Source organism: Rhagoletis zephyria, unplaced genomic scaffold (assembly GCF_001687245.7).
Source record: "Rhagoletis zephyria isolate East Lansing unplaced genomic scaffold, Rhagoletis_zephyria_1.1 Rzeph_scaffold_00178, whole genome shotgun sequence".
Classification (NCBI taxonomy): domain Eukaryota; kingdom Metazoa; phylum Arthropoda; class Insecta; order Diptera; family Tephritidae; genus Rhagoletis; species Rhagoletis zephyria.
In genome coordinates this window covers 352,578-380,384 of record NW_016157262.1, presented here as the reverse complement: position 1 = coordinate 380,384, position 27,807 = coordinate 352,578, and the positions used below count along the sequence as shown (strand labels likewise).

Below are 27,807 nucleotides of genomic sequence, written 5' to 3'. Positions count from 1 at the left end.
GTTTGTTATGTATTTTATATGGGAAAAAGAATGTTTTCGTGAAAATAGTATAGAATTATTGAAAATCAATATTTTTTGATCGGCAAACCTCGCTCCCCTTAAGTATTACAGTAGTAATAAGTATTACTAATTTGTTAACCTTCTGAACGCTTGCCAAAAAATAATTTCTTAAAGAAATTGTGAATATTTCTCATGTACTTCTTATGAGGTTTCACGATAGGTCATTCAAAATCTTGACATAGTTTTTTGTTCATCCAGTAATTTTTTAAATTTATGGTTGTTTAAAAAGGGGACACGAATTTTTAATCTATTGTAAATTAGACATAAATTTTTGGTTATAAAAAAGTTTAACAAAAACTTTTGGTTAATTTAAAAATTGACTTTGACATGTGACCGTAAACTTCCGCCTGAAAATAATTTTTTTAAAAATGTCGGAATAGTGGAACGGTAAAACGTGGACTCAAAACTCTTGAGTAAAAAGTGGGGGCTGTCGAATACATGTCAACTATCCATTGTTCAATTTTCTTTGTCCACTTTCTACAATTAAAAAGTCATTATCTACTTTCTACCAGCCATACTCTATATCAATTTTTGGAGGGCACACGATTTTATAAAATGTTTCAGAGTCACTTTATGAAAAATATGTCTTCATTTTTCCCTAAAAAAAATGATGTCCAAATTTCAAATTTATGCCCAGCTTCCAGTTGTCCAAAGGAGTATGTCCAGTTCTTAAGTGACCGTAAATGGCTGTTAAGTTTTTTTAAAATCAAAAAAAAATTTGGCTCATTCTGTAAATGACGATAAATTTATATTCGATTTTTAAATGACCAAAAATTATATCTAGTTTCTAGATAACCAAAACCCATGTACAAGTAAGATCCAGTTGAAAAAATTATTCTCAACTTGTACACAATCGTAAAATTTACGTTCAGTCTTGATATTACCAAAAAAAATGTATCCAATTTTTAAATAGCCAAAGAAGTGTGTGCAGTTTTAAAATGACCAAAAATGTATGCCCGGTTTTTAAATTCACCTACAATTTATGTTTAGTTTTTACTTTACCAAAAATGTGAACTAATTTTTTTAAGTTTAAAAATGTGTGCCCTGTTTTCGAATAACCAAAAACTTTTATCCAGTTTTTAAATAAATTTTATTTTAAAAATTACTCTAAGCATACATACCTTCAGTTTTGAAAGAGCCATAAATGTAAGATCAATTTTTAAATAAGCATAAATTTATGTTCAGTTCTGAAATAACCCAAAATTTATGTCCAGTTTTTAATAACCATAAGATTATGACCTTATTTTAAAGAAACGTATTATGCATAACCATATATTTATGTTCAGTATTACAATTAACAAAATCTTTTATCCATTTTTAAAATAGCCAAAAAAAATATGTCCAAGTTGTAAATAACCACAAATTAATCTCCGCTTTCCGGTAACCAAAAATGTCCAGTTTTTTTTAATTATGTTTACTATTTTCATTACCAAAAAATTATATGCCTAGTTTTAAAGTAACCAAAAATTTATGTCTAGTTATAATTTACCAAAAAAGTATGTTCTCTTTTCAAAAATACATATTTTAAGTTAACTTTTATTTATATATTTGTATGCAGTTTTGAAATAACCACACGTTTTTGCTAAGCTTTAAATTACACGAGCAACTTTTTCCAGTTTATAAATGACCAAAACATTTTAAAAAGCTTAAAATTACATATATTCATGTCCAATAATACATAAATATTTCTGAAACTGCATTTCTACTTGCAAACAGCCCATGACTTCGATCATGGCTTGATAGCTGCTCCCCTCTTTCACTCCTCTGTTCATGATTGACGTCACCATTTGTGTTAGACGCACTTTAATTCCTTTACAAAAAAAAAAAACCTATACCAATCCAAATCTGTCTAGCACACTCGTAAAAACAGTAAATCAATTGTCATTCACGTCAGTCAACACAATCAACTAACAAATCAACAGCGAATCTCGAGTTTCTAGTAGTAAAGCTAATTCCACAAGCAACGCAACAGCAACTCGAAGGACAACATAAAATACACGCCAGCCCCTAATCCCCTTTACTCTGCTTGTTCAGCATTAAAATGAGCACGCAGCGTGTGCTACAAAAAAAAAGCAGGTGCGGCGCTTGACAAACCAGACAGCCAAAGGACAAACAACCAAAAATAAAGCAAAGAAAAAAAACGACTTTTTGCGCTTTTCCGGTTTCGTTTCGGCTTTCCTGCCATTATTTGGTTAATTTAGTTAGCAAAGCTTTGTTGTGGGAAATGCCGCTAAATGCTAGCCTTTTAGGTGGTAGCAACCCAAAAAGAAAAAAAAAAAAATGTGCTTCATTTAAAAAGAAAGCGGTAGGCAGTAAATAGAATTTCGTAGGCGGAGCAGAGCTTGCGAAGGCTAAAGGCGGTTATGAAAAATTGTATTATTAATGCTTTGAGGAACAGTTTGCAATTGACGAGATTTTACTGAGTAATAGTTTGAGCAGTTTCGGGAAATTACTTGCATTACATAGGTTGTTGTCTGGAAATTGGCAGTTTTAATAAATGCTATCGTTATCATTAATCACCTTTATTAGCATTTTCCTTTCAGTCAGACCAAAAAAAAATATGAAAAAAAAACCACGTGTACTTAAAAAAATAACCTGAATCACTTTTGTTTTTTTGTACACTCACTCAACTGTGTGGTTTTTTCATACGAATATTGATTCACTTACTCTCGCGAAACAATTTATAGTAAATACCACTTCAGTGATATTGGCGTAACTAAGACAAAAAAAAAGATACGCAAATAAGTGCAAAAACAATAGGTAAATTGATGGTTACCAACAAGCATCACAAACCAATTACATATACAATAACACTTCTGTTGTCTGCGTCGAGGTCATATGTAAGTATATAAAATACTATGTATGCAACGCACAAGCGACAAAGGAAAGAGAAAAAATTCGCAATTGGATAAAACACATCAAAAATTCGTGTGTGCGCTACTAACTATAATCGGCCCTGCCCTGCCGTGTGTTGACACAATTTCCCTACGCTGAAATCGAATATAGATTCCCTCTAGGAAAATGAGTAATGCTTCCACTTAGAAGTAAAATGGAAACAATCCTTAACACTTTTCGCGGAAACTCCGAAGAAGTTCTAAAATGTTTCACTTTTTCTTTCTCGAAAAAGAAATTCTGAAGTTGAAAATAAAGTTTCACCAAACAAACGAAAGATGTTAAGTGAAAGGAATTCTCTGAAGTGTTTCCCCATTCTTTCCAAATAAAAATCTTTTTAGAAGGATTCCGCATTCATTTTCGGAGCAAATTTGTCATATTAGTAACCTTTCTGCAATCCGCGAGGGCCTAAAGTTTCCGCCCAATATCATCGTATGTTAAAACGAAATGGGCTGTCCAACAAAGAAGAATAGGGGTATTTTCGAAATCTTGCAAAGCCGTTGCACGTAGCACGGATTGCATAACATTTCCTATCGCCGCAAAATATGCAACGTCGAGACCCATGTATATATTTTTCAAAATAAATGCGACCCTGTGCTAGTTGTTTTGGTTTTGGAATTGCTACATATTTCTCTCATTCCTCTCATCTCGCTCACATCATTTTTTTTTTTTTGCTGCATCTTGTTATTGTATTTGATACAGAATTTCGCTGCTTGTTGCTACCTATGCATGCAATAAGGTTCTCTCGTACTCTTCCCAATTTCGAATAGTATTTTTGCATTTCGTGCAATCCGTGCATCGTGCAAGACTTTGAGAATACCCGTAAAGTTTCCGTCTTGGATGGCAGTATGCTCGAATTTCCTAAAGGCTTGCTGACTGGAGATACATCCCTTTATACGTATATGGGTAATTTCATTAAAATTCGTAGATTTCATTTCAAACAAATAAATAGATAAAAAATACTTTTATAAAAAATACCAAGATTTTTTTCTCCACCTTCTCAGAAATTTAGTTGACACCTAGGTCCATCCATGTAAAATTGGCCAATGGTTGGAGTCAACTATTTTTGATTTGGATGAATTTTTGGTCAGAAATTAGCTTTTATCGTATAAAGTTTCGCATGTTTTTTCTTTATAGTGATAAACGTACGGTTTCCAGATTTCACTACAGCCCTGACCCTGACGGTCGATTTCCGTTCCGTTCTTTCCCTCTTCACCTCGAGATGACCTTGAATTTTGCCACTCGGCATTGGAAAGCTTGTTTTTTCTTTATGAATTTGACATATTTTTAAAAAAGTTTTAAGTTAAAAAAATGGGCAATGGGGGGTAACATTCAGAAAGAAACCCCCACATATGTATATTAAATTAACGATTCGATTTGAAGCGTAAAACAAAATGTGAATATAATTTAACTTATTGATATATATATGTATATGTATGTATGTATAAGGGTGTTTCCAGCGGAATATCTACCGCACAAAAAAAAAATAAAACTCAAATATCTAATTTATTTGTGTGCCAAGTTGGCTTCTTTTTATAATATACTATACTGGTTATTTAAGCAAAAACATTTTTGCGAAAAATGATCCAGCCAGGTCGCGCCAGGGACGAGATATTTTGAACTGCCGTATTTATGTTCTGATTTGTTTCAAATTTGGCATGTTTAGTTGAAGCGTAGTAAGTAAGAGATAGATTTGCAAAAAAATGGAACCGCTAGGTGGCGCTGATGTGATGAAAATAAAAAGTATATTCGACATAAAATGCGTGTTTTCTTCGCGTTAAAAATTCGTTCAAATACAGTCCATATTAACAAAACTTTGTCAATGGAAATTTTAGTAACGTCACGTCAGATACTTAAGCTGATTAGACAAAAAGTAGAAAAGATTTCTACATTTAAAAACTTGGAAAATTAACGCTAAATATTTAAAATAATGCTACAAAAAAAAATATGCAAATAGTAGGGTTGCCAGATTGGATTTTTCACCCTGATATTCAAGGGTCTCCGATCGAATCTCGGGGCTCAAAAATTCTTGGGGTTCGGGAAAAATTCTCAGCTTTTATACAATTCATTTTTTAACTGACTTCAATAAAGAGGATGTTATCAATTCGTCGGAATATTTTTTTATGTATATTACCGCATAACTTTGGACGACGTCGACCGATTTTTCTATAATTCTTCTTTTATTGGAATTGTGGTGCCTCAGGGGTGGTCCCATACTAATTTGGTTTAGCTCCTAAATTTTTATATTAGTATTGAAGTCGGTTGTGTTATTTGTTTAAAAATTACTTGTTTATGCTTGTTATGTAAAAATAAATGTGATTTTTTTTTCGTTATTATGTGTGTTTAATAAAACCGGCAGTGAATTGGACAGTTTTTGGCTTCAACAAAAGTGTACTGAAATGTAATAATTTTTTAACGCTCAAAAAGCAAAAAGTACTGACTTTTGAGAAAAAGGATCTGGCAGGCCTATATAAAAGAAAGGTGTTAAACAAAATTCATCCATATCAAAAATGGTCGATTCCAACCTTGGTAAATTGTGTATTTGGTAAAATTTGTAAGATATGAAGGTGGTGTATTTGGATGATACTGCTGAGTATAAGATCAACCTATCTCGGCAGTTAGTTCGAAAACGCTCTATCTCAAAAAACTTTTCAAGAACACCCTATCTCAGAATTTGGTTGAAGAACGCCCTATCTTACTTCAAAATGTATTGGAAATGTGCTGATATAGGTCGTTTTTGAATCGGCAGCTGAGATAGGACGTTTGTGAAATGAATTCTGAAATAGGGCGTTCTTAAAAAGTTTTTTTAGGATAGAGCGTTTTCGAGCTTTCTGTCGAGATAGGTCGATCTTCCACTCAACAGTCGATATATGCTTAATATCACACTTTTGACTGCATAAAAAAATAATTTTTTTTTTAGGTTGGAATCTAATGCAGTTCAAAATAAATTAAATGATTTCTGACTTAAGTCAAGCTCATCTAAATTTAGTTTCGTTACCTGGTCATTGGAATATTCTCGGAAACCAGGGCCTATATACAGAGAAATCTTTCTCTACAATCTGCAGTAATCAGAATAAAGTTGACGCATGACGGCGGGTTGCCGCATATCCAAACTCATGTGGCCCGCGTAGAAGTCTAAGAGAACGCACAACTTACAAGTATTAAGAAAATCCGGATCTTACGTTGCGAGGCTATCTAGCTAGTAGCAAATCTTACTGGGAATTGATTGGTTAGCACCCACGCCAACAGGCTGGGCGTTCCCTACAACGACTTCTGTATAAGCTGCAGGAACAAAGACGAACGAAGGAAACGGGAGAGCACCTCCCTTTCAAATATCCAGCTTTAAGTATTGTTCCCAATACCCCTTGCTTGAGACAGACTTAATAATTTTATGAAATTTCCATCAGAATATCTATATTTCTTAAATCGACTAGAAAGGGAAAAGATGCTTTTAAATGGCCCAAACAAATAGTTTTATAAGTAATGCAAATGTCAATTGATACTGTGTAGTTTATTGAACCGACTAACGACTCAAACTAACGATCGTTTATTTTTTCTGCTTGTCAGTCAAATGCCCTCCTAATTCACTGACCTTCAGTGAACGTCTGTTTGTGCAATCCGTTTGTTTGTATAAGCAAAGCTTAATGGAATTCCGAAAATGCGACTAATTCGTTTAGCGCATTCACGCCAAGCGTTAAGCCGTTGGTTAATTAAATACATAAATAATGCAATTTAGACAAAGAAAAAATCACACGCAGAGCTACACATTTTACTATTTTAATGCGCAAATGACTAATGGATGTACATATGTACTTGCATTACATTGGCATCGATTATTTTAATTGCGAATGGTTTTTAAATTTTAATAAGTGCTGACTTTGGCGAATTAAAGTGAGTATAAAGATAGATAGATATGTTGAGGTGTGCAATGAGAGGACGAGATAGTATGTAAGTGTACTCTATATTTTTACTCCTTACACTAAAACACTCTCTTAGGAAATCCATTAGGTTGTTTGTTTGTTCTAAGTAGATTTATGTGCCTCTGCGCTTAATGATCCAGGGTATGTACATTTCCTTCTCCTCGATTTTGGCTCGGTGAGTGTACATATATACAGACGATTCGAAGATGGTGAACGGCGTAGGGGCGGCAGTCGTCTGAGCGGTGCTCAGTCTCAATAAACCCTATAAGCTGCCGGACCTCTGCAGCATTTTCCAGGTGGAAGTACGCAAACAGTGTGAAGCGGAATGCAGGGCAACCTTAGATGTGCTACATACATTCATCTGAACCGGATTGCGCGGGGCACACTGGTGTGACGGACAACTAAGAGGCCGACTGGCTTGCCACAAAGAATGTGCTCTGTCGGAAATTATGCTGTTAGAGGATTAAACAAAAACATGTCTGATGCCAACTTCTCTCATGCAGCGAGAATTCCGTTATCTATCTGTAAGACAAGGCTCAGAACGTACTTCGTCGTGAAGGCAAACCAAAGATGGTCGGAAGAAACCATGTGTGGGATGACTCGACAAATCTGGCCCAGCCTCGACAAGAAAAGATCCGATGCACTCATTCGGTTGAACGCCCTCTACTAAGGCTGGTGATCAGTATTATTACGGGCCGCTCCTTTATGGGAAGGTATGCTAGCATAATGGGTTCGTCGGCCAATGACTTCTGCCGAAGTAGCCGCGACGTGCACGAAATCGAGAGTGTGGAGCAATACCTCTGTCATTGCTCTGCCCTCATGTGGGCGAGAACACGCTCATTTCATAACCACCTTTTTGTCTGTCTCGCCGACCTAAATGAAGCCGAAATTCACAAATTCTAAGTGAACGAACGGGTTCGAATTTAAGCTCTCAATTGGTATCACAACGGGCCCACTGGGTCTAATCTAATAAACTATAAAACTTTCTTATCCCCCGTATGACCTATTAAATCGCAGCATTCGCCAACTTATCAACAACTAAAGCAACATTGATGTCATAAATTTATGCTCTATAAATTTTTTTCAAATCTTCAATTCGCCATTATACTATCATTTACCATTATTCTACAACCGTGCTACTTTTCTTGCAACACTCACATACTTACCTACTAAAACTATATAAATGCTTTCGTTAGTATGTATTTAATAAGCTCTGTAGCATAACTACCAATGAAAATGCAATCATCCGTCGCTTGTTCTCTCTTCTTCAGCCCATTTTAGTCCAATTAAAATTTTCATCTTACTAGCTGCCTTCCACCATCATTAACTCGTTCGACTTATGTAGTGTAATCGACTCGCTTGACAGCTAACCTATTTTTGGTATGAATTATATGTACGTATGTATGCAGATTAGGGTGCATCACTGTTTTTCGGAAAAATATTAAGATTTGCTTGAGCTGGACCTATTCCAAAATACCACCAAAAATCAAGTTTTTTATAAATAAAATTAGTTTTCAAAAATATTTTTCTCTAAAAAATAAGATCAGTTGATAGAAGAATTTAAGCTTAAAAGGTCAGCATAACAGTTTTTTTTTTTTAAATTTTATCAACAGAATCAAAATAATGCCGATATTAATATTTTTCCGAAATATGTATTTTGTTGGAAACCTTAAAGTATAATAAATTTTCTTAATTCCGCTGGAGTACCCGCAAAATTTTTTTTGGTGATGCACCCTAATGTACATACATAAGTAAGTATTGTTGTATAAGCAAACAGAGATTTTGCCGATGCCATCCATGCATACGCCACCTGTCTGGTGCACAAGCAAAGTCGACAAGAATGCTATAAATATTTTTAACCAATCCCACCAGTTGAACTGTAAATGATTTTGCAAAAACAAAAAAATGTCTAATGTTGCGACACTGCTCCGGCGAATTTCATTGTCCTGTGCGAAGATCCAATATTTACGTATGTACGTAGCTTAGGAATGTAGCGTGTGCTAAGGTAAAGAGGTTTGAGTGGTATGTATGTAGGTGCGCTGCTTTATTTTCTTCCATTTGATTTTGTTCACCTGCGACACAATTTTCAATATCATTCACTTTTATTTTTTGCACGTTGCCATCCCTCGCTTTTGTTTCACTCTTTCTTTTTTTCAAAGCAATCAATTTTATTGATTGGATTTCACTCGTTCAATACTCAGAAGTGTGTGTGCATTGATCATCAACGCTGGCGTGGAGTGACATTTATATACATATATGTACATTAGGGCGGAGTAATTTGTTCGAAGCAAAATTTTTAATAGAAAGTGTATAGCAAACTCAAATTCTGCGATTAATTCTAAGCAAAAATGGTGAACAAACTATATACCAAAAATGACCTTTGAGCCTTCCAATTTTCGAAAGGAAAAGCAGTATATTTTATAAAGAAAACACACAATTTTCGTTCAGAAGAAATTATAATACACTGATTTTTTTTTTTTAAAAAAAGGAGAATCAAACGTAATTTTTTGTATATCATTTGTTCACCATTTTTGCATAGAATCGAACGTAGAATTCGAGTATACCATCAACTTTTTTCGAAATTAAAGTACTCTGCCCTAATGTACATACCTCTTTTAGTACACACTTACACGCTTTTGTTTAAGGGTTCGTGTGGGTATATAAAATTTCGTTGCCGGTAGCTAAGCTGCATTAATAACGGTAGGAATGTTTTGAGGGCAATTGCTTCAAGTTTGGAATGCAGACAATGGAAGGAATCAGCTGAGTGCTTTTGATTTTATGCCAATATTGCAAGTAAACTAAGAATTTTAAACAAAAGCCTTTTCCTTATTAGAAGAAGCTCCTTTGACCACCCTGTCAGGAGATAGCGTCCTCGTAGCTATATCGTCAGGATGTAGGTATATGCTGCAGGATTTCCTCTAGCCTCCCTCTCTGGGGAGATCATCTTTCAAATTGCAATGCCATTAGGGGTTGGAGGTGATGTTCAGTTCAATCGCATTAGTTCCTATTGGATAAGTCCTCTAAGCACGGGGAAATGGAAATTGATTAAATAAGGAAGTTCCTTTTTGGCCGCCTCAGGTCCACCAAAAGTTTTTATGCCAGCGCTGAGCCGACCAACGGCCCATCTTCCTCCGATTGGGTCGCAGATTGTCACCGGATTTTTTATATATACTAAGGGGCATCTATCCAGGAATAGGTCTCAGGTTTTAAAAACATTTCTCTTCCTAACTTTTCGATTAGCCTTTTGCTGCAAAGAAGCTGAGTTCACGTACTCAAAAGTCAGTCTGATGTGGAAGCATTTATTCCAAGGCGACAGGAGACGAAAGTCAGGCATTCCCTTACCATGAAATACGCTGATGAATTTTGAGCGTCTAAACTTGATCCATCATCCAAATCTTCCGTTCACCTTCGACCCGACCGTGAATATTTTTACTGAACCTCCATGCAGAGGCTACTTCTCTCCATATCCATATCCATTGGTACATATGGATATTTTACATCGCATAGAGCAACTGATACCTTTTTAGCTCATTCCTCAATGCTTGATTAGCTTCCTGTACATGATACCGCTTAAATGCTTGACCATGTCAGAGATCCCAAGAATAAAACCACCGATCAAGAAAAGCTAAGCATTCGACATCTTATACCTCCTGCTGAATAGGACAAGCTCCGCATGAGAACGTAGAGTGCTTTCAAAGAAGGACTCCTACAGTCAATTACTACATCGGCGATATATGCGATAATACGACAGCGTCTCCTTTCCAGCTCATCCAGGATGTCGCTGATGAGAACAATCAAGGGGGAAGGTACCACGTTTTTATTATTTTTACTCCCTGCTCTACGGCTGCTCTATAATAGACTATGCGGAAAAGGATAAGGAGGAATGGGTATTTAAAATGTCCTTTAAAAATTTTGTCCTTAAATATCCTTGAAAATTTTTTTTTTTAATATTGTTTGCGGTCTAATATACGCACGACCTCATCATCGAACTTCATCCTGCAAATTTTATTAACTTAAAAAATTAAATTTATTAAAAGCGCATTTTCAATACCTATTCGTCCTTGTAAACCAAAAAACTTTATTGCTTTTAAATTCTACAGAATTTTCTCTCTCATTTGGTACATTTTTATTCTACATTGCACTGATTTTTTTTTTAATAATTTTTTGAATTAACCATATCATTAAAATTTCAGTCCCTTGAGAAAAAAAAATCTGACGCCACAGTGAAAAACGAAAAACGCAGTTTAACTATATTTGACCCATACTTTCGTGAGTATTTCGATTCTTTCGGGTGATTTAAATTTTTTTTCGTTTTTGTCGCACGGTGTTATCTAACAAAAACTATTTAACTTCATTTTTCAACTTTTCAATCAGTTTTTTTTAGATTTTTTTGAGTTTCAATTAATTTTTAGTAGAATATGCCCGACAAGTTTTTTTTAAATGGAAAAAGTGCGTAATACATTCAGAATAAAAATTATCAAAAATCAATGCGATTTTTTAGGAACTTCAAACTTGCACTTTATTGTTCTAGAATTTAATGGGCTATGAAACTGCATACTCAAAATTAAAACAATAAATAATCAAAAAGTTTAAAATTTAGATGCAGTGTTGCAGAATTTTCTATAATTTTTGCTAGATAATGAGCTATAATTTTATTTAAAAAAAAATAATAATAAATGGTAAATAAACGAAACGAAAAATGGGCCAAATTTGAATACCTTGTCCCAATTTTTTTTTTCCACCACTGTGTATTAACCTGGTAGTGTGCACTGTTGACTCGCTCTATGGCTGCTCTTGGAATTTGTTGGATGCTGTCGACCGGTTGTGTGCACTACTAGCTAGCGAAGTGTGCTCTTGGCGGTAGCGTGTGGAAGATGTACATAATATTATGACTTAGCAGATGCTGGTAGATCTAAAATCATGCACACAGACACGTGAGGTTATAACCGCCTTGGAAATAGGCGGCAGCTTTACAATTTTCCAAAGCCTCCGTGATATTCATGCATACTTACCAATAAGATATAAAAAAACACACCTCCAGATATAGAATATATAGAAAGATATTGTTCATACCTTCTCTACTTACGATGACATTATATTTATAAAGAAAAAAATTGCTTCAAGAAGATTACAACCAACATATTTATGTATAGCCATATGTAGAACAATAGTATTCCATAATATCTTTGCTATTCTCGCTGCACACTTACGCGCAAGTAAATGCAAGAAAAGAATAGAAATCATCATCATCAGTCAGGAGAGCTTAATGGCATTTCAAATTATTTTATGTACTATCATTCGCTTTATTTCATTCGCAACTATTCACTTTGCTCACTGTAAGTGCTCTTTGCATACCTGCGGGCGTAAGTGCTAGATGCTGTGTGTTTCCCTGCAGTGAAAAGCCAACCAGTCAGTAAATATTTTAGTAGATAATCTGATAAAAACTGACTAGTTCATTAGCTGGTAGTATTAACTTCCAAACGAAACGAATAGTACTTTCCGCGAAAGTCGCTTGTAGCGCTGCTAACTCTGCGATCGCAGGTTCGATAGAGAAGACCGTACAAAATGTATATAAATCATAAATAGTGGCATGCAAAATAATAGATATATATTATTTAAGTGGTGATGTATAAGTAGCTAAACTGCGTTAGCAACTGGTATAATGCTACCGCGATTTCTACTGGCTGGTGCTGGTGCATTGCCTGACCGATCGATATTTCATAGTACATAGCCAATTCAAAAATAACAGTTGTTGGCACAACAAAGATAGAAGCCGAACTACTTGGTTTAGCTAAAAGCTAGTAGTATTCTATATGGCGCTCAACTGTTAGTTTTTCCTGCAGGGTTTCTCTTTATAGATATACTAAATATGTATGTAATAAAATGCATAATTTTCACATAACCAGTACTTAAGGCTACTTTATAGAAAATGCGTCGTTCTAACTAAATATAAAAAGAAAATTCTGAGCATTTATTAGATTTACTGAGCTAATGTACTTTTGAAGTAAGTAAGTAAATGCTGCTTGAGTAGAATGTGAATGAACGCATTTGCATGGCATTATTTTAAGCGTTTATAGCTGCCGTAGGACGTGACGAGTTTCAAGAGAAACTCTTTTTGTTTGTATTTTACTTTGAATTAATGTACTTGTCCATAAATTTATGTTTTTTTTTATGTATGGTTTTTATAAAGGTGCAATATGGCTGAGATTAAGGCACTGATGAGCTTTTTCTATTTTGCTTGATTTAATAATTTTTCTTTATGGACTGCTGCCAAGCACGTAACCAGTATCTAATGTAGGTTAATATACGAATAAAGCTTTATTTTTGATACAGTAATGCTCCTAGAGCATCTCTGCATAAAAAAAAAAATTGTTTTTTCGCTTATATCTTTTTGACGGTATGGGTAAGGTAAGCCACTTTTGCGGTGGTATTATAAAATTTGGAGTTATGCGGGAATTGCGGGAGACAGATATCTAGACCTTAAAGTATTTTCAATGATACTAAATAGTATGCAACCATTGCCTTTGTTGAACTGCCTGAGGCCTCGGTACTGAGCCGGCGCTTACAAATTGCAGAACCATTACTGATTGCTCCATAACTGACACGAAGTCAGAATCAACGTAGTGGTAAATAGCGCGATAGGTAGGAGTTTACGTGCTTGTAGTGATATCAAAGATACACTCAAGGCATTGGCTAGTAGCCCTCTATTTAGTTTCTTTGAAACTAGCTTGACAATGCTGGGAGGCATCAGGGGACTTATGGTGGGCAAAACTAATGTTATCTTCGATCTTAACAGGTTTATTTGGGTATTTGGTTTCATTGGGCAGACGGGACTGCAGACAACTTGCATATACAAATATAGGTATATGTAAAGTTTTATATATGGAGATATATGTATAAGCACTCGTATACATACTTATATGTAAATTTATTTTTATTTTTATGTCTCGTGGTACAAATAAAATTGTAGTGGTTTTAAGACTTCGCTTTTCCCACCGCAACCATATACATACAGTGGCTCAAAAAATTACTACGAGTTGATTTTTTTTTTTAATATTTGTAATGTTTTCGAGCTAAATTTCTTTTGTTCTCTTTTTTATAAAAATACAGGCCACGCTTTAACCAAACCCATATAAGTCACAGTTTCAAACTTTATAATAATTTAGGAAAATGCAAAAAAAAATTATAAAAATTTCAACTTCCTAATCTGAATCTTTAGAACATTTTTAGCTATGCTAGCCCATACTATTATTCTACAATGAGTTACAAGTTTCAAATCGCTAAAAAATCCCGTAGATTTTTGAGATTTTGTTTTTTTTTTTTTTGGTGACGGATTTTTGCACTTTTTTCAATATAATCAAGAACTTCTTATTAAATAAACTGCGGAAGACCGTTAGCAACTACATTTTAAAAAATCAACGCCAGTTTTTGTAAATTGCACTTGTTGTATAAAAAAAACGCAAAAGCAGTCTCTAAAAAAAAAATTCTCAAAAATCAACGCCATTTTTAGCCGGTTAAAACTTGCACTTCATTAGACTAAAATTCTATGGGCTACAAAACTGCATACCCAAAAATGTTCCCAGTTTTTATAAAAAATTTTTGAAATTTCCTCAATTTTGTAAAAACCATATAAATTGTGATTTATATGGTTTTAGTTAAAGCTAGGATGGTATTTTTATAAAAAATAACAAAAAAAAAATTTGCGCGAATAAAGCCCGAATATTAAAAAAAAAATATCAACACGTGCTCATTTGTTTGTGTCACTGTATATATGTATATAAAAAAAAGAACGTCGAGCATTGTTGCGGACCGACCCTCATGTGTGGAACTGACAGTGAAATTAATGCATGCATATTAACGGATGTGTGTACGTAGCTTCTTCCGGACTTAGAATAATTTATCACACTTGAAGCAAAGCGCTGAAGGCTGGAAGGAATTTTTTTATGTCTATATTTTTTATTTTGCTGACAGTTTATTAGTATAATCACTTATGTGCATGTGTAGAAAACTTCCATATATGTATGTATGTATTTATACGTGCATATGTATAACAAAACATTGAAATGAACACATCAGAAAAATAATATCCACATCCCTGCTGTAAAAAGTTGTGTCAGGCTTCATAAATTATTTTTTTAAATGCACGCTTACATAGTACATATGTAAACTTAAGTGCCGTTACAGAAGCATAAAAAAGGATAAGTTCTTATATTAAATTTTGCGGAATTTTTCCTCAGAGAAATTTTGAACGACAAATTCCTCAAAGTCGTTAGATAAGGGTATGTATGTATGTCCCCTTGTTCCTCCACCAATAACTAAACTCACTCATGCACAGACCTAAAGCTAGCCAACTCTCATAAAAAAAAAATAAAAAAAATTATTAACACTTTTTCACACAAAGCACATTTGCAATAAACTCTTTAAGCCCTTATGCTTACAGCAACATTCATACATATGTATATATGTACATACATTAGACTGCATCACCAAAAAAAAGTGTCGGGTTTTCCGCCGGTATTAAAAAAAATATATACATATATATTATATTTGAAGACTGCCACCAAAATATTTCGGAAAAATATTAAGACTGACGAAAGCTGGACCGATTTGAAAATACCCCCAAAAATTTAGTTTTTTATGCATAAAAATAGTTTCTTAAAAGATTTTTTTGGAAAAAATTCCCTTACATGACAAACAACAGTTAAAGCATCAAAATATTTAAAAAAAAATATAAATGCAACGGAACCATAATAATGAGATTTTGATTCCGTTGAAATTTTTTTAAATATTTTTATGCAAATTTCTTAAGACTAAACTGTTTTGTCATCTAAGGTGATTTTTTTTTATTCCTAAAAAACTATTTTCATTCGTAAGAAACTCTATTTTTGCAGGTATTTCAAAATTGGTCCAGCTCATTCTTAATATTTTTCTGAAAAACTTCGGTGCAAGTCTTAAAATACATATAAAAGATTTTATAACTCCAGTGGAAAAACAGTAACGATTTTTATTTATTTTTTTTTTTTTTTGTATGGGGAGTGATGCAGTCTAATGTAAATACATGCATACTAACTAAGTCCTCTACTGCTTTTGACGTCAACTACATATTGCTCTTGTCGTTGCTGTTTGCAAAATACTATGTATAAGCTCATAAAAATGTACTTAAAATATAAAAGTAATTTCATGGAATGTACAACTAAATTTACAACAAGATTTATAGCAATTAAAGGCACTGTTGTTGGGCACTTCAGGTGCAAAAAAAATAAGTACCTCCTGAATGCATATCTATCTACTAATATATTTATGTATGTATGTAAATGAAAGTAAGTATATGCACTTAAATATGTCCTTGTCTCTACTGCGATGCTATGAAACACAATTTATCTGGGCGAAGTAGGGTGGCGATTCCACTTTTAATTTGATTCGATTGCAAAAATACTTATGCCGAATTTCCACTAGGCATTGAAATAACAAAAAATTTATGCAATTTAAAAAAGTACCATGTGGAAATGAACTTAATGATTATTTTTTTAATGTAATGACTCCATTATTTTTTAATGCCCGACTTTGTCATTTGTCATTTTTAGCATTTAGTGCCTAGTGCAAATCCAGCATTACACTGGTGATGAAGGCGGGCAATTATTGTTTGCAATGTTCAATATCCCTGCTGCTACGGATCATAATTTTGAAAATTATACATCGAAATTAATTTAAAAAGTATTTCGAATTAAAACATATTACGAGTAACATTGATTTGTTAATTTTTTAATGGCATAATAACCAATTTACTAACAAGCTCAATGCATCTAAAATTAAGAAGAAGATCATCGTTTACAGTTAAGAAAGAGTTGAATTTTGAGGTCAGCATTTAATTTTTTGTGAAGATGGGTATTGTATTGGCATATACGCCCTCTATAAACTTTTACTAACGTTCCGGTAGCATCTAAATTGGAAATAATATTATAGTTAAAAAAACTAAAAACACGCTTTTATTACAAAAAGAACTAAAAAGTATAAAATAATTTGTAGATATAGCGATTCCGTTTAAGAAGAATAGGAAGTTCCCTAACCTGATTTAATTTAACTGTTTTAAGTTAGCTAAAAATATGATTAAAGTGATTGATCCGTAGTTATAGTCAAAATAAAGTGCACTGTAAAGTTAGTTGCAGCTTTTTGGCATAACTTTCAATGGGGTGTCTGTAAAAAAACTGCAACAAACTTTACAGTGCACTTTATTTTGACTATAACTACGGATCAATCACTTTAATCATATTTTTAGCTAACTTAAAACAGTTAAATTAAATCAGGTTAGGGAACTTCCTATTCTTCTTAAACGGAATCGCTATATCTACAAATTATTTTATACTTTTTAGTTCTTTTTGTAATAAAAGCGTGTTTTTAGTTTTTTTAACTATAATATTATTTTCTACTTTTTAGTCTTTTGAAATCTTGCAGTTAATATTATACTAAATTTGACTTAACAAACAAAATTTTCAATATATTTCAATTTAAATAGATAATACACCTATTCTGAATATAAACCAAATTTGAGCACAGATGCCGAATTTTTAATTATATAGACTCACGCGCCACATAACTGCCAAAATTTTTTGTGTAGTTATTTCTTTTCATGTAAGCAATATGCATTCTAAATGTGAACTTAATCGGATCATAAATACGGGTTTTCCAAATATCTCGACTCCTGCGCCACCTGTCGGCAAAATTTTTTGTGGATTTATTTATTTTCATATAAGTCATATATGTTCTAAATATGAACCACATCAGACTATAAATGCGGGTTTACAGATATCTCGACTCCTGCGCCACCTATCGGCAAAATTTTTTACGGATTTATTTCTATTCATATACGTAATAAATGTTCTAAATACGAACCAAATCAGACCATAAATGCGGGTTTTACAAATATCTCGACTCCTGCGCCACCTAGCGGATTAAAACATCTTTTAAATTGTATTGTCCTCGGTTCTGAGCTAAGTTTGAAGTTTCAAGTCTGTAGCTCATCGGGAAGTTTGTTAAATATTGACTGCAAAGTTCCAGGACATACATACATACATACATACATACATACAAGTGAAGTTAAATAAAAGCTTGTAAAAAGAAAACCATTTATAAAAAATAAAAAAAAACTAAATACTTACATACCGTAACATTAAATTAGGTGAAAGAAATAATTTATTTATAGAACAATAAAATCTAAAAATTAAAATAAAATTAATTTAAAAAAAGAAAAACATACAATATGTTCCTGAAAATAAAATGATATTAAACGGGTAAAGAATTACAAGTTCGGGCGAAACCGAATTTTATATACCCGGCACAGATATCAAATATCGTCAACTACATTTTTATGATAAGCAGAGGTGTTTTCACGATTTCAAAAGTTTTCGATAATATGCTGACTTAATGAAATTATTAAACCAAGTTTTGTAGTCATAAAGTGGGCGGTGCTACGCCCAATTCTTAGGTGGCAACTCTTTAATTTTTTTCTTTCTATATTTTAAGCTAGACCTCTAGCAATACATCGGTGAATACTGCATTCAATTCCATGCATTCGTTTTCGAGACAGACACAAAAATTTTAAAAATGGTTGATTTGGCTTCTGGCGCTTTCGGTCAAAAAAGCTTTTGAACTTCAGACTTCAAGGAAACTAAGTTTTGCAAGCCTTTCATGCCAGAATAAACGAAATTTAGTTTTAAAGGTAAACTTTAATATTTACATAAAGTTTATATAGCAGCAAAACTTTTAAACTTTAATATTTGCTCGCACAAACCCAGATAAAAACAACCACAAACGAAATGTCTTTTGGCGTGAGCACACACATGTACATACATATAAATTGAACTCCGCCCGCTTTTTTGCACACTTTTTTGGCTCTTTGTTCATTAAAAGTTTTTAGCCAACGATTTTTGCATTTCGATTTATTGTGCCAGCAATTAACATTTTAGACATCGAACGTCTGGCTTCGCCAACACAATTCAGTGCAAAGTACTTCCAAAGTAGTTGTCTTAGTTACGTACTACGGCAGGCGCATCTGTTGAATTTCGGTAACAAGATACGAAATTTCCATGCGTAGAGAATTTGCAACTTTTGTCGGAGTGCAACAAAAGTTAGGCTGATAAGTTTTTAAGTATCTAAGTGAGTATTTGCGGTGATTAAAAATTAAAAAAGTTTAAAGTTAAAATTTCTTTATTATTTAGTGCAGTGGAATTTTTTTTCCATTTTCAAACAAAGAAAAAAGGATAACTTCATAATTTATATGTATTTTATGGCGGCGCGAATTTGATTAAAACGGGTACATTTTTTTTTCTTTTTTTTTAATATCAAAGTCTATTTTTGTACTAAATCAGCAAGTTACTTCTTTTGCCATTTTATATGTTAGTGATAAATATTTTAACTTCGCTAAAATAACTTGAAAACCACGCGTAGTTAGATATCTTAACAAATTTTATTTTCTTATATCTGCACTTGAAAGCTTAGACTATTCGTCGCACTCGATGGGCTTATGAATAAATTTTTTTATATACTGTTAAGTTTGTATTTTACAACTTTAGTTGCCCATCTGCCTTGACACAATTTTCAGACCACAAATTTTACAACTGCATAACTTGTCAGTCCCTACTGTTGTGGTGTTTTTTTTTATTTTCATTTTCCACTTTGGGCGAACATCTGCTGAAAAATTACTTTTTATGATTTTACGTTTCCTTTCTTCAACTTTTTCTTTGCCACTCACTTGAGTACTCAGCTGTGGATTTCATGTTTGGCGCCGCTTTTTCTTGTTTCAACTAGTCTCTCCCTCGGGTAATGCTGTCAGATATTTCAATTTCTTCAAGCTTTGTAATGAAAATTAAATTTTGATCCTTTGGTGTGTAAATGACAAAATTTAATTTATGAAGAAATTGCGATTAAGAGAAATAGGAGATTCAAAGATAACGGAAGTATGTAAAATGCTGCTTTACAAATCTGCGTGGAAATAGAAATATACATTTACACGAGTACTGTATAAATTTCTATTTCTACGCAAATTTGTGGCCACGTAAAGAGAAATGATTCTGTGTTTGTTAGTAAAAATTTTAATATTTTAAGCAAAATAAACTCAATTATTTAAACAAATTTTTTTGTATGTGTTAAGAAAAAAAGGGACAAAACTTGCCTGTCATATTTTTAGCAGAGACGAATCGATAACACCGTGCGACAGTAAATTTTACACACAAGAAATTTAGTATCCTCGCAAAACATAGGATTTTTAAATATTTGGCAACCCTCTTCATAATTATTACTGCTGGCTGAGAGTGCATTTAAACGTCCTTCATTCTCTGAATGCGTTATAATATTTTACTCGATATATATTTAAGTCCCACGGAATTTAAGCGTGTGCCAACGAAACTAAAAATTTGTTATTTTTATCCCACGCGATGAAGCTTTCCTTCAAACTAAGTGCTCCAATCATTCAATTTGATGAAGTGTTACCGAAGATATGGCGCTTTATTGATCGGATACAGTGCTTTAAACTTTTCAAAATCCCCTTTTTTTAATAAATAGCTTTAATTTGAACAACGTGACTACTTTTAGCATGTATGTTAGCTTCTCCCCCCTTCAAAATGAGGTATGAGTCATTAAATTTGATAAAATATTAATATCGTTTGGTAACATAAAAACACCTTTTAAAAATAAGTGTATAGATTGTAGATTTTAAATAGACTAAATAAGGATGCAAAGGTCCTTTTAAAATTTTATCCTTGAATATCCTTGAAAATTTTCAATATTTATTTTTGAAAAAATTATGCGATCAATACTAATATACACAAGAAAACATCCGCGAATTTCGTCCTTTTTTTTAAAGGTCATTTTCAGTCTCTGCTCCTCCTTGACAACCAAAAAAAATTTTGTTAATTTTTTAAACCTTTTTTTCATTTGGTACCTAGTACGTATATTGTTTTTCTACATTGCACTGAATTTTTTAAATAGTTTTTTGAATTAATCATATCTCCAAATCTAAAAGTCGTTAAAAAAATCCTGATGTCAAAGAGCAAAACCAGATTATTATTTATTAGATTAGTTCTCAAGTTTAGTGAGTAAACTCATTTTTCATGTGTTTCAAAATTTTTAGGTTTTTGTCGCACGGTGAATTGTTTGCTTATTAATTTCTTTGGCATTCATAAAAATATTAGGTATTAACTTATTAGAAATATTTTTTTTATGTAAAGAGAAAATATAAATTATGTTTATTTATTTATGGGTAAAGCAAAAAAATTATCAATATCACAAAAAGCTGCAAGCTTTTTTATGGTCACTTCATTCTACCCACTCCCCACTCATATTCGCCTGCTAACACTTCAAACAGTAACGAGTTTACTAACAAACATAAACTTTTCACATAACACGCACATCAACTAACAAACTTTCATTGACACGCAAGCTGCACAAGCACAACAATAAGACTGCTTGGAGACAATGTAGAGGTTAGTAAACTTTATGGTACCATAGCCACGGTGCTGTGCCGCCAAGTTGTCGGAGTTTATTGGTGATAACCGCCAGAGTAACAACAACTCAACTTCAAATAATAACTATGTATTACCAATTCCTAAACAGCTTCTATTACCATATTTAGGCGAAATGTATGTAAGTTTCTATATACATACATATGTATTTGTATTTGCAACGGCTCAACATAATTTTCACATGAAACCCCAGCTTTGCAATTTAAAATGTCTGCAACAAAACACCAAGCAGCGTAACAATGCCACATTTTAGCGCACATACGTATCCATGAAGGAACATTGTAAGGAGTACTTGGTTATATGTTTGTATGTACATTAGGGAGCATCACTTTCAATAATAAAAACAGATCGGTGCTCTTTTCCAAGAGAAATACAAAATCTATTATATTTTAAGAATTCCGCCATAATATTTCGGTAAAATATTATGATTTTGGAAGCTGGACCTATTTCAAAATAGCCAACAAATTTATTTTTTTATAAATAAAATTAATTTTTAAAATAATTTTTCTGAAAGATTGCCTCAAATGAGAGAAGAGTTTAGGCTTAAAATATGTGCATAAAAATTTTTTAAAATTTCATGAACGGAATCAAAGTAATGCTATTCTTGGAGTTATTTTTAAATCGGTGTAGCAAGCGTACATCTTAAAATTTTCCCGAAATATTTTGGCCGAAGTCTTAAAATTTAAGAAATTTTATAATTCCAGTGGATTCCATTTGGTGGCGCACCCTAATGTACGAAACATACATACGTGCATGTTTATTTAACTAGACATATTTACAACATTTTACATGTAAATTTTTTCGTTTTGATTCCTATGCAGCTTGCGGTTTATATGTTGTCTTTATCTTGTTTTTCTTCTTTGTTCCTTTTTCACTCTTCGTTTCAATGACTTTTTATATTTATTCGCGCTGTAATTCATGTTTCCATTGTTTTATAGGTTTTGTGTGTTGTTTTTTCTTTTTATTTCTACGGAACAACATTGAAATTTGTTGGGCGTATAATTTTGTACTTAACTTTTCAACGCCAAACCAGTAAAAGCCAGGCGTCGACAAAAGTTACTCATACGCCATGACCAACACAACCGAAACATATGTTTGTAGTTATGAAGGGGACAAGAGTATGCTTTAGCTTTTATTAAGATACTTAGCGCCATTTTATGCCTCATGCATAGTGATTTAGTAGTAATGTTTGTGCAAAAGGTGCTAAACATAACTTTTAAGGCGTGGTTTTTAAGTAAAATGTTATACATAAAATACTAGCTTGCTACGCCAAAGAAAAACATACGTATGTATGTATTTAGAGTTTTGAAATTTAAGCGTTCTTTTATCTTCCTTACTGCTAACGGATAAAAAATATTTTTGGTTTAGCTTATGGGGGGGCCATTCGTATCGCAGCCTATTACCAGGTTCAGCCCCCGCGACTGGCCGTATGACACCAGTTCGCGAACTGCTTGAGAAGCTGTAAATTACCACTACTCTTGCAGTATCCACGGCTTACTACGCGGAGGTTACAGGAATAAAATACCCTACTTTTTTATATTTCTATTTTTTAATTTAATTTTTTAAATCTTTGATATTTTTTATAATTAAATTAGCCGAAGAAAAACTCAACAACTTAAAAAAAAAAGAAACAAAAAAAAAACGTTCATTAATTCCGATACAATTTTAGTCATCGATAATTAATAATAATAATAATAATAATTATAATAGATTGGCGCTTACACATATGTTAGTGTTTGGCCGAGCTTCACCTCCGATAATTGGATTAGTTTAATTTTAAAATTTTTTTTATTTATTTAATTTTTTTTTAGTAATTTCATATAAGGGAGATAAAATTGAACAACCTAAAACAAAAGCTTTCATTAATTCCAATGTGATTTTAGTCATCGAAAATTACATTATTTTTGTCAAAGAGACAGATAGTTTTCATCATCGTCTTTAATTGGTTCATTCTCCTCAAAATAGTTACACAAAACGTTCTCGTTTCCAAGTACAGGAAGTAACTGAATGACTTCAGAAGTAAGTGGCAACTTTTTCCTTTTGTACAAACGAGATTGAAGACTGACAGCTAATATCGCTGGAGCAGTTGTGCCCATTGAACTTTTAAAAAGATCTTGTATTATTGCTGCTCGTCATAATTTCCTACAAAGAGATTCCCTTAAGTTCTTGGAATTTCCCTGCAATTAATTCGCTAAAAAATTACAGGTAGTTTTTTTGTCCAGAGATGTCGCACTAAATGAAATAAGAGCAAAAATATGCAAAAACCAAAAAAGCTTCCGAATGATCTTTCCTGCCCTAAAATTGGTTTTATTAATAAAAAAAAAAAGTTATGAACAAGTAAAAGCTATTGTTGTTCTTAGGATGTAGGAAACACCAACATTTTTATGACACTTAAATCCAATTAGAATTTCATTTCAGCTCAGGCTAATTCACAAAAATACATTTAACCATGTGTAGGTGTCTAGCAGAGCTATTCATTTTCACAAAGAAAGTTTCAAAATTCAGCAATTTATCATTGTATTAAATAAAACGAAAAAAAATTGACAGCTAAGATGCTGGCACATTTCTTATCAAAATAAGTATATTTCTTGAAATATCAAATCGACGCCGCACATTATTTGTAAAGGTGATTTGTTTACTTACTTACTACGTGTATATAAATGTTTTTATTTGTATAATTCTAAAGGGAGCCAACCAAGCAATTTGCAACTTTGTTTACATTTCTATGTCCACGCAGCGAAAATTGCGTACAAGTAGATGTAAGTACGTCGTAGTACGCATAGGAGTCAAGGGAATACAGTTATGTACACACATTCATCTGAATGGCGCGAAGTTCAATTTTGGGGGGCTGATTGAATACTTGTGATTGCGACGCAATTTTACGCTTTTATTCTTGCTATTTGCCAGTAATGTATGTATGTATGTATTTTTGCAGAGGCATCCGTATGACTTGTGTTGTGGCAGCATCCATTGGGAAAAGCCGACATTTCAAAAGTAAAGAATGGCATAATATTTTGACATTTTTGTAAAGCCTACGTTAAATGTTTGTCGTTGCTTGTCAGTATGGTCTTGAAAGTTATAATAATTATGTAGGCGTAGAAAAATAGCGTGAAACGGGAGGAGGGGAAATCCATAGAAAGAACCAGTGTAAGGAATAATATAAAGTCAATAAACATTGTTCAAGTATAAAAACATATCCCGTACAAGTACGCGTTCCTTGTATCGGATTTCGCATAGTGGGTACCTTGTTTGTACAAAAGAGTTTGATAGATTATTAAAAATATTAAATTAATATTAAACAATTTATCTTAAAGTTAAGATTTAATAACTTTAAGATATATATATTATGTAAAAAAAAAATTGCCAAAATAACAAATACGAAAATCCTTCTTTTTCATCTTTTCAGATTAACTCTGTGACACACGCTACCAACGTGAAATGAAAGTTAATGTGAGAGAACGTGCTGAAACACACTATTGGATTGTAAGTAAAATTTATTGCAAAAAAACCGATACTTTAAAGATATTCAAAAAATTATTTGGGCATGACAGCCGCAAATAAAACAAAATTTAAAATTTATCTGCCCTTTAAATGCAACCGATTAAATTCTGGCAACTGTCTTACACCACACCACAGTATTTGGTATGACAGTTGTCTACTCTGGCAACTATCTTAAAAGCTTTTTCCTGTCTTTCGAAAGACTAATTGAAAGCTCTGCTAACGAGGAGGTCTTAGCGTTATGCTGTTCGCCTTTGAAGTTTTTTCAATTAAATTAAATTAAAAAAAATATATATTTCTCTTTTTAAAACAATCAAAAGTAATGAATAAAAGAAATTTAAATATAAGTAAATAAATAAAGAATGAAAAGAAGAAGACTGTTTTAAAAATAAAATTAAATTCAAATAAAATAATTAATTAAAAGGAGAAAATAATAATTAAAAAAAGCTAAAAAAGTTCCGCCGCTCGACACTCGACCTCGCGATCTGTCGTACGGCACACTCAGCCATTGCGACCGTTGGAGCGACGCGAGCTAAATTAAATACATGTGCTTTCTCTCAAAATAACTTTTCACCACAAATGGTGAATGAGAGAGCTTTTTTCTATGAATTATGCTAGAATAACAAAAGTTTTTCGAACTATCTTGCTAAATCCGGAAGGGTAACAAGATAAAAATTAAAAAAAAAATAAATACTTCATATTGCCTAAAAGAAAGACAATATTTTTAAATCCATAGGAAGCAAACTCATGCAGTCCGATCGGGAGCTCATTTGACACGATAAACCAAAAAAAAAAAAAATATGCCGTCATGACTAATAAGTTCGCGCAAGAGTTGACCAAAGGTAATAATTTAGGTTATGTATACTAATATATAATAAAAGTATTGGACTAAACTTGGATTGGCTTGCAAAACTTAAAATTGTTTGAAAGTGTACAACTAGCTATTACGGCCATTTGAATGCTTTTAACGTTAATTTTGCAAATTTTCGAAATGAAATTTTAATTTTTAAATTTAATGAATTACCGTCCCGGACCAACTCAGCTGTTTAGTGCCTACATTTGCAAATTTGCCATTAAATACCTCAAGAGGAAAATTAGATAAAATATCATAACCAATTATGTCATTTCATGTCCCAAACGAGTGTGCACCAAACACACCTGCTGCATGTGCATAATTGCTTGGGCTGACAAACTAAAATTTATAAATTCAAACACTTCAGTAAATTTGCAAGCAAAAACACAAAAAAAAACCTAAACGAATTTAAATTGAATTTTCTACATGTTTGGTAATAACAAATTTGCATGCACAATGAGTTCGCTAGTGAAAGAGAAAAACAACAACAAATAGCTAAATAAAACAAACAAACCATGTGAAAATCAGCTAAAAAGAATACGTACATATTTAATGGTAAATTCTTTGTATGTCTGCTAAATCAAGCCCGAGCGCACCCACAATCACAATCGCACACCAAAAAAAACACACACCTGAAATATACAGCCACAGCATTGCAATCAGTGTTGCCACACATTGACAATGAGTAATCCTGGAAAACGAGGCTACCCCTTTAGTTGTTTCCTTTTGATATACAATGATATGTAATGTCGTCACCAAATTTCAATTTTCTACCGTAGCCAATACAGGGTGCTCAATGACCGTGAGACTGAAAAAAATATTGGCGATTTTTATAAAAAGCCACTGTTGCCATGAGAACTGAAGCTTGTGATATTTTTTTAGATAATTTAAATTTGAAATGTTCTTAGCTTGCTTAACCTATTGTTTGATTAATATATGTACACAATACTTCTATAGTGAAATTGGAGTTGCATGAGCATCATCTAAATTTATACTTAGAAACGTAAAATTTGGTACCAGCACCTCTTTCGGCAATAGGAAAAATTTTGGAAGGTGTCCCAAACCCTATCTCGGAAAAATTTTTTTTGGACCACTCTAGTGAACATCCATACCTATATACTTTATGACGTACTTTGAACAAGATTCCAGAAAAGTCTGGCAATGGGCTTGTACCCAGCCATAATCCAGAGAGAAATATATGCAATCGAAGTCTGTGTTCGCGAATGTCTTCGTAGAAAGACAAATGCACAAAAGTATTAAATATTGTGTCGGATAGTCAGGCAGTGTTAAAGGTCTTTGCTCTTTTAAAATGGCATCAAGAGCAAACGGCATGGTTGACTGTCTCGTGGAGCCGGAATGCGCTTGCATGTTCCCGAGCTATTCTGCGGCATCTATAGGATATACAGCATAACTACTTAGAAGCTGGGAATAACCTCAGATTACTCACTGGCGCAAGACAAAGATAATAAGACAAGCCACACTGCAAGTTAAGGTACCATTTGAATCAAATGGAGCTTTCTGGAGGAAACCACAGAGCACATTCTGTGTGTCTGCCCACGAAACAAGAATCGTAGACTGGTTCACCTTGGAGAACGAGTGTCTTCTCTATTTAAAATTTGGAATATTGCACCGTCCAAAGTGCTTAGATTTTAGAATAGTTGAAGTTATTACAATTAGGATTTAATACAATAGATCTTCTTAGGTCGCGTACGTCTGTACAGTAAAATAAATTTTTATACGCAGTTAATTTGTTTTTTATCGTACCAGCTGTGTTTTAGTTTTACTAAATGTTGAGTTATCTACATACATTTTTAATAAATTTTACATACCAAAAAAAATATTAAAAACAAAAAAAAATTTTTTGGTAGGTTTTGGTCGATTTTGGTAGGAAGTTTTGGTAGGGGAAAAAATGTATCTGTAGCAACACTGGTTGCAATATTTATGCAGCCAACAAAATTTGCACATTTGTAGATATGTGCGTACATATGTATGTGTATTGGTCGCAAACGCGATGAGCTACACTAGCAATTGTTTTGTTTACGTTTTTGTGGCTGCAGTCTGGTTAGAT

The 27,807-nt window shown here is 33.0% G+C and overlaps 1 protein-coding gene across 7 annotated transcripts in view; it reads left to right on the top strand.

The window, feature by feature from the left end:
• The window catches only part of Slob (Slowpoke binding protein), a 125,736-nt gene that overhangs the window by 33,782 nt on the left and 64,147 nt on the right, over positions 1 to 27,807 (top strand). For all 7 annotated transcript variants that reach the window (XM_017608871.1, XM_017608844.1, XM_017608879.1 and 4 more), the window contains one exon: positions 24,795 to 24,871. In XM_017608871.1, coding sequence (XP_017464360.1) covers positions 24,827 to 24,871 — 45 coding nt within the window. In that variant the 5' untranslated portion in view covers positions 24,795 to 24,826. The remainder of the gene's footprint in view (positions 1 to 24,794; positions 24,872 to 27,807) is intronic.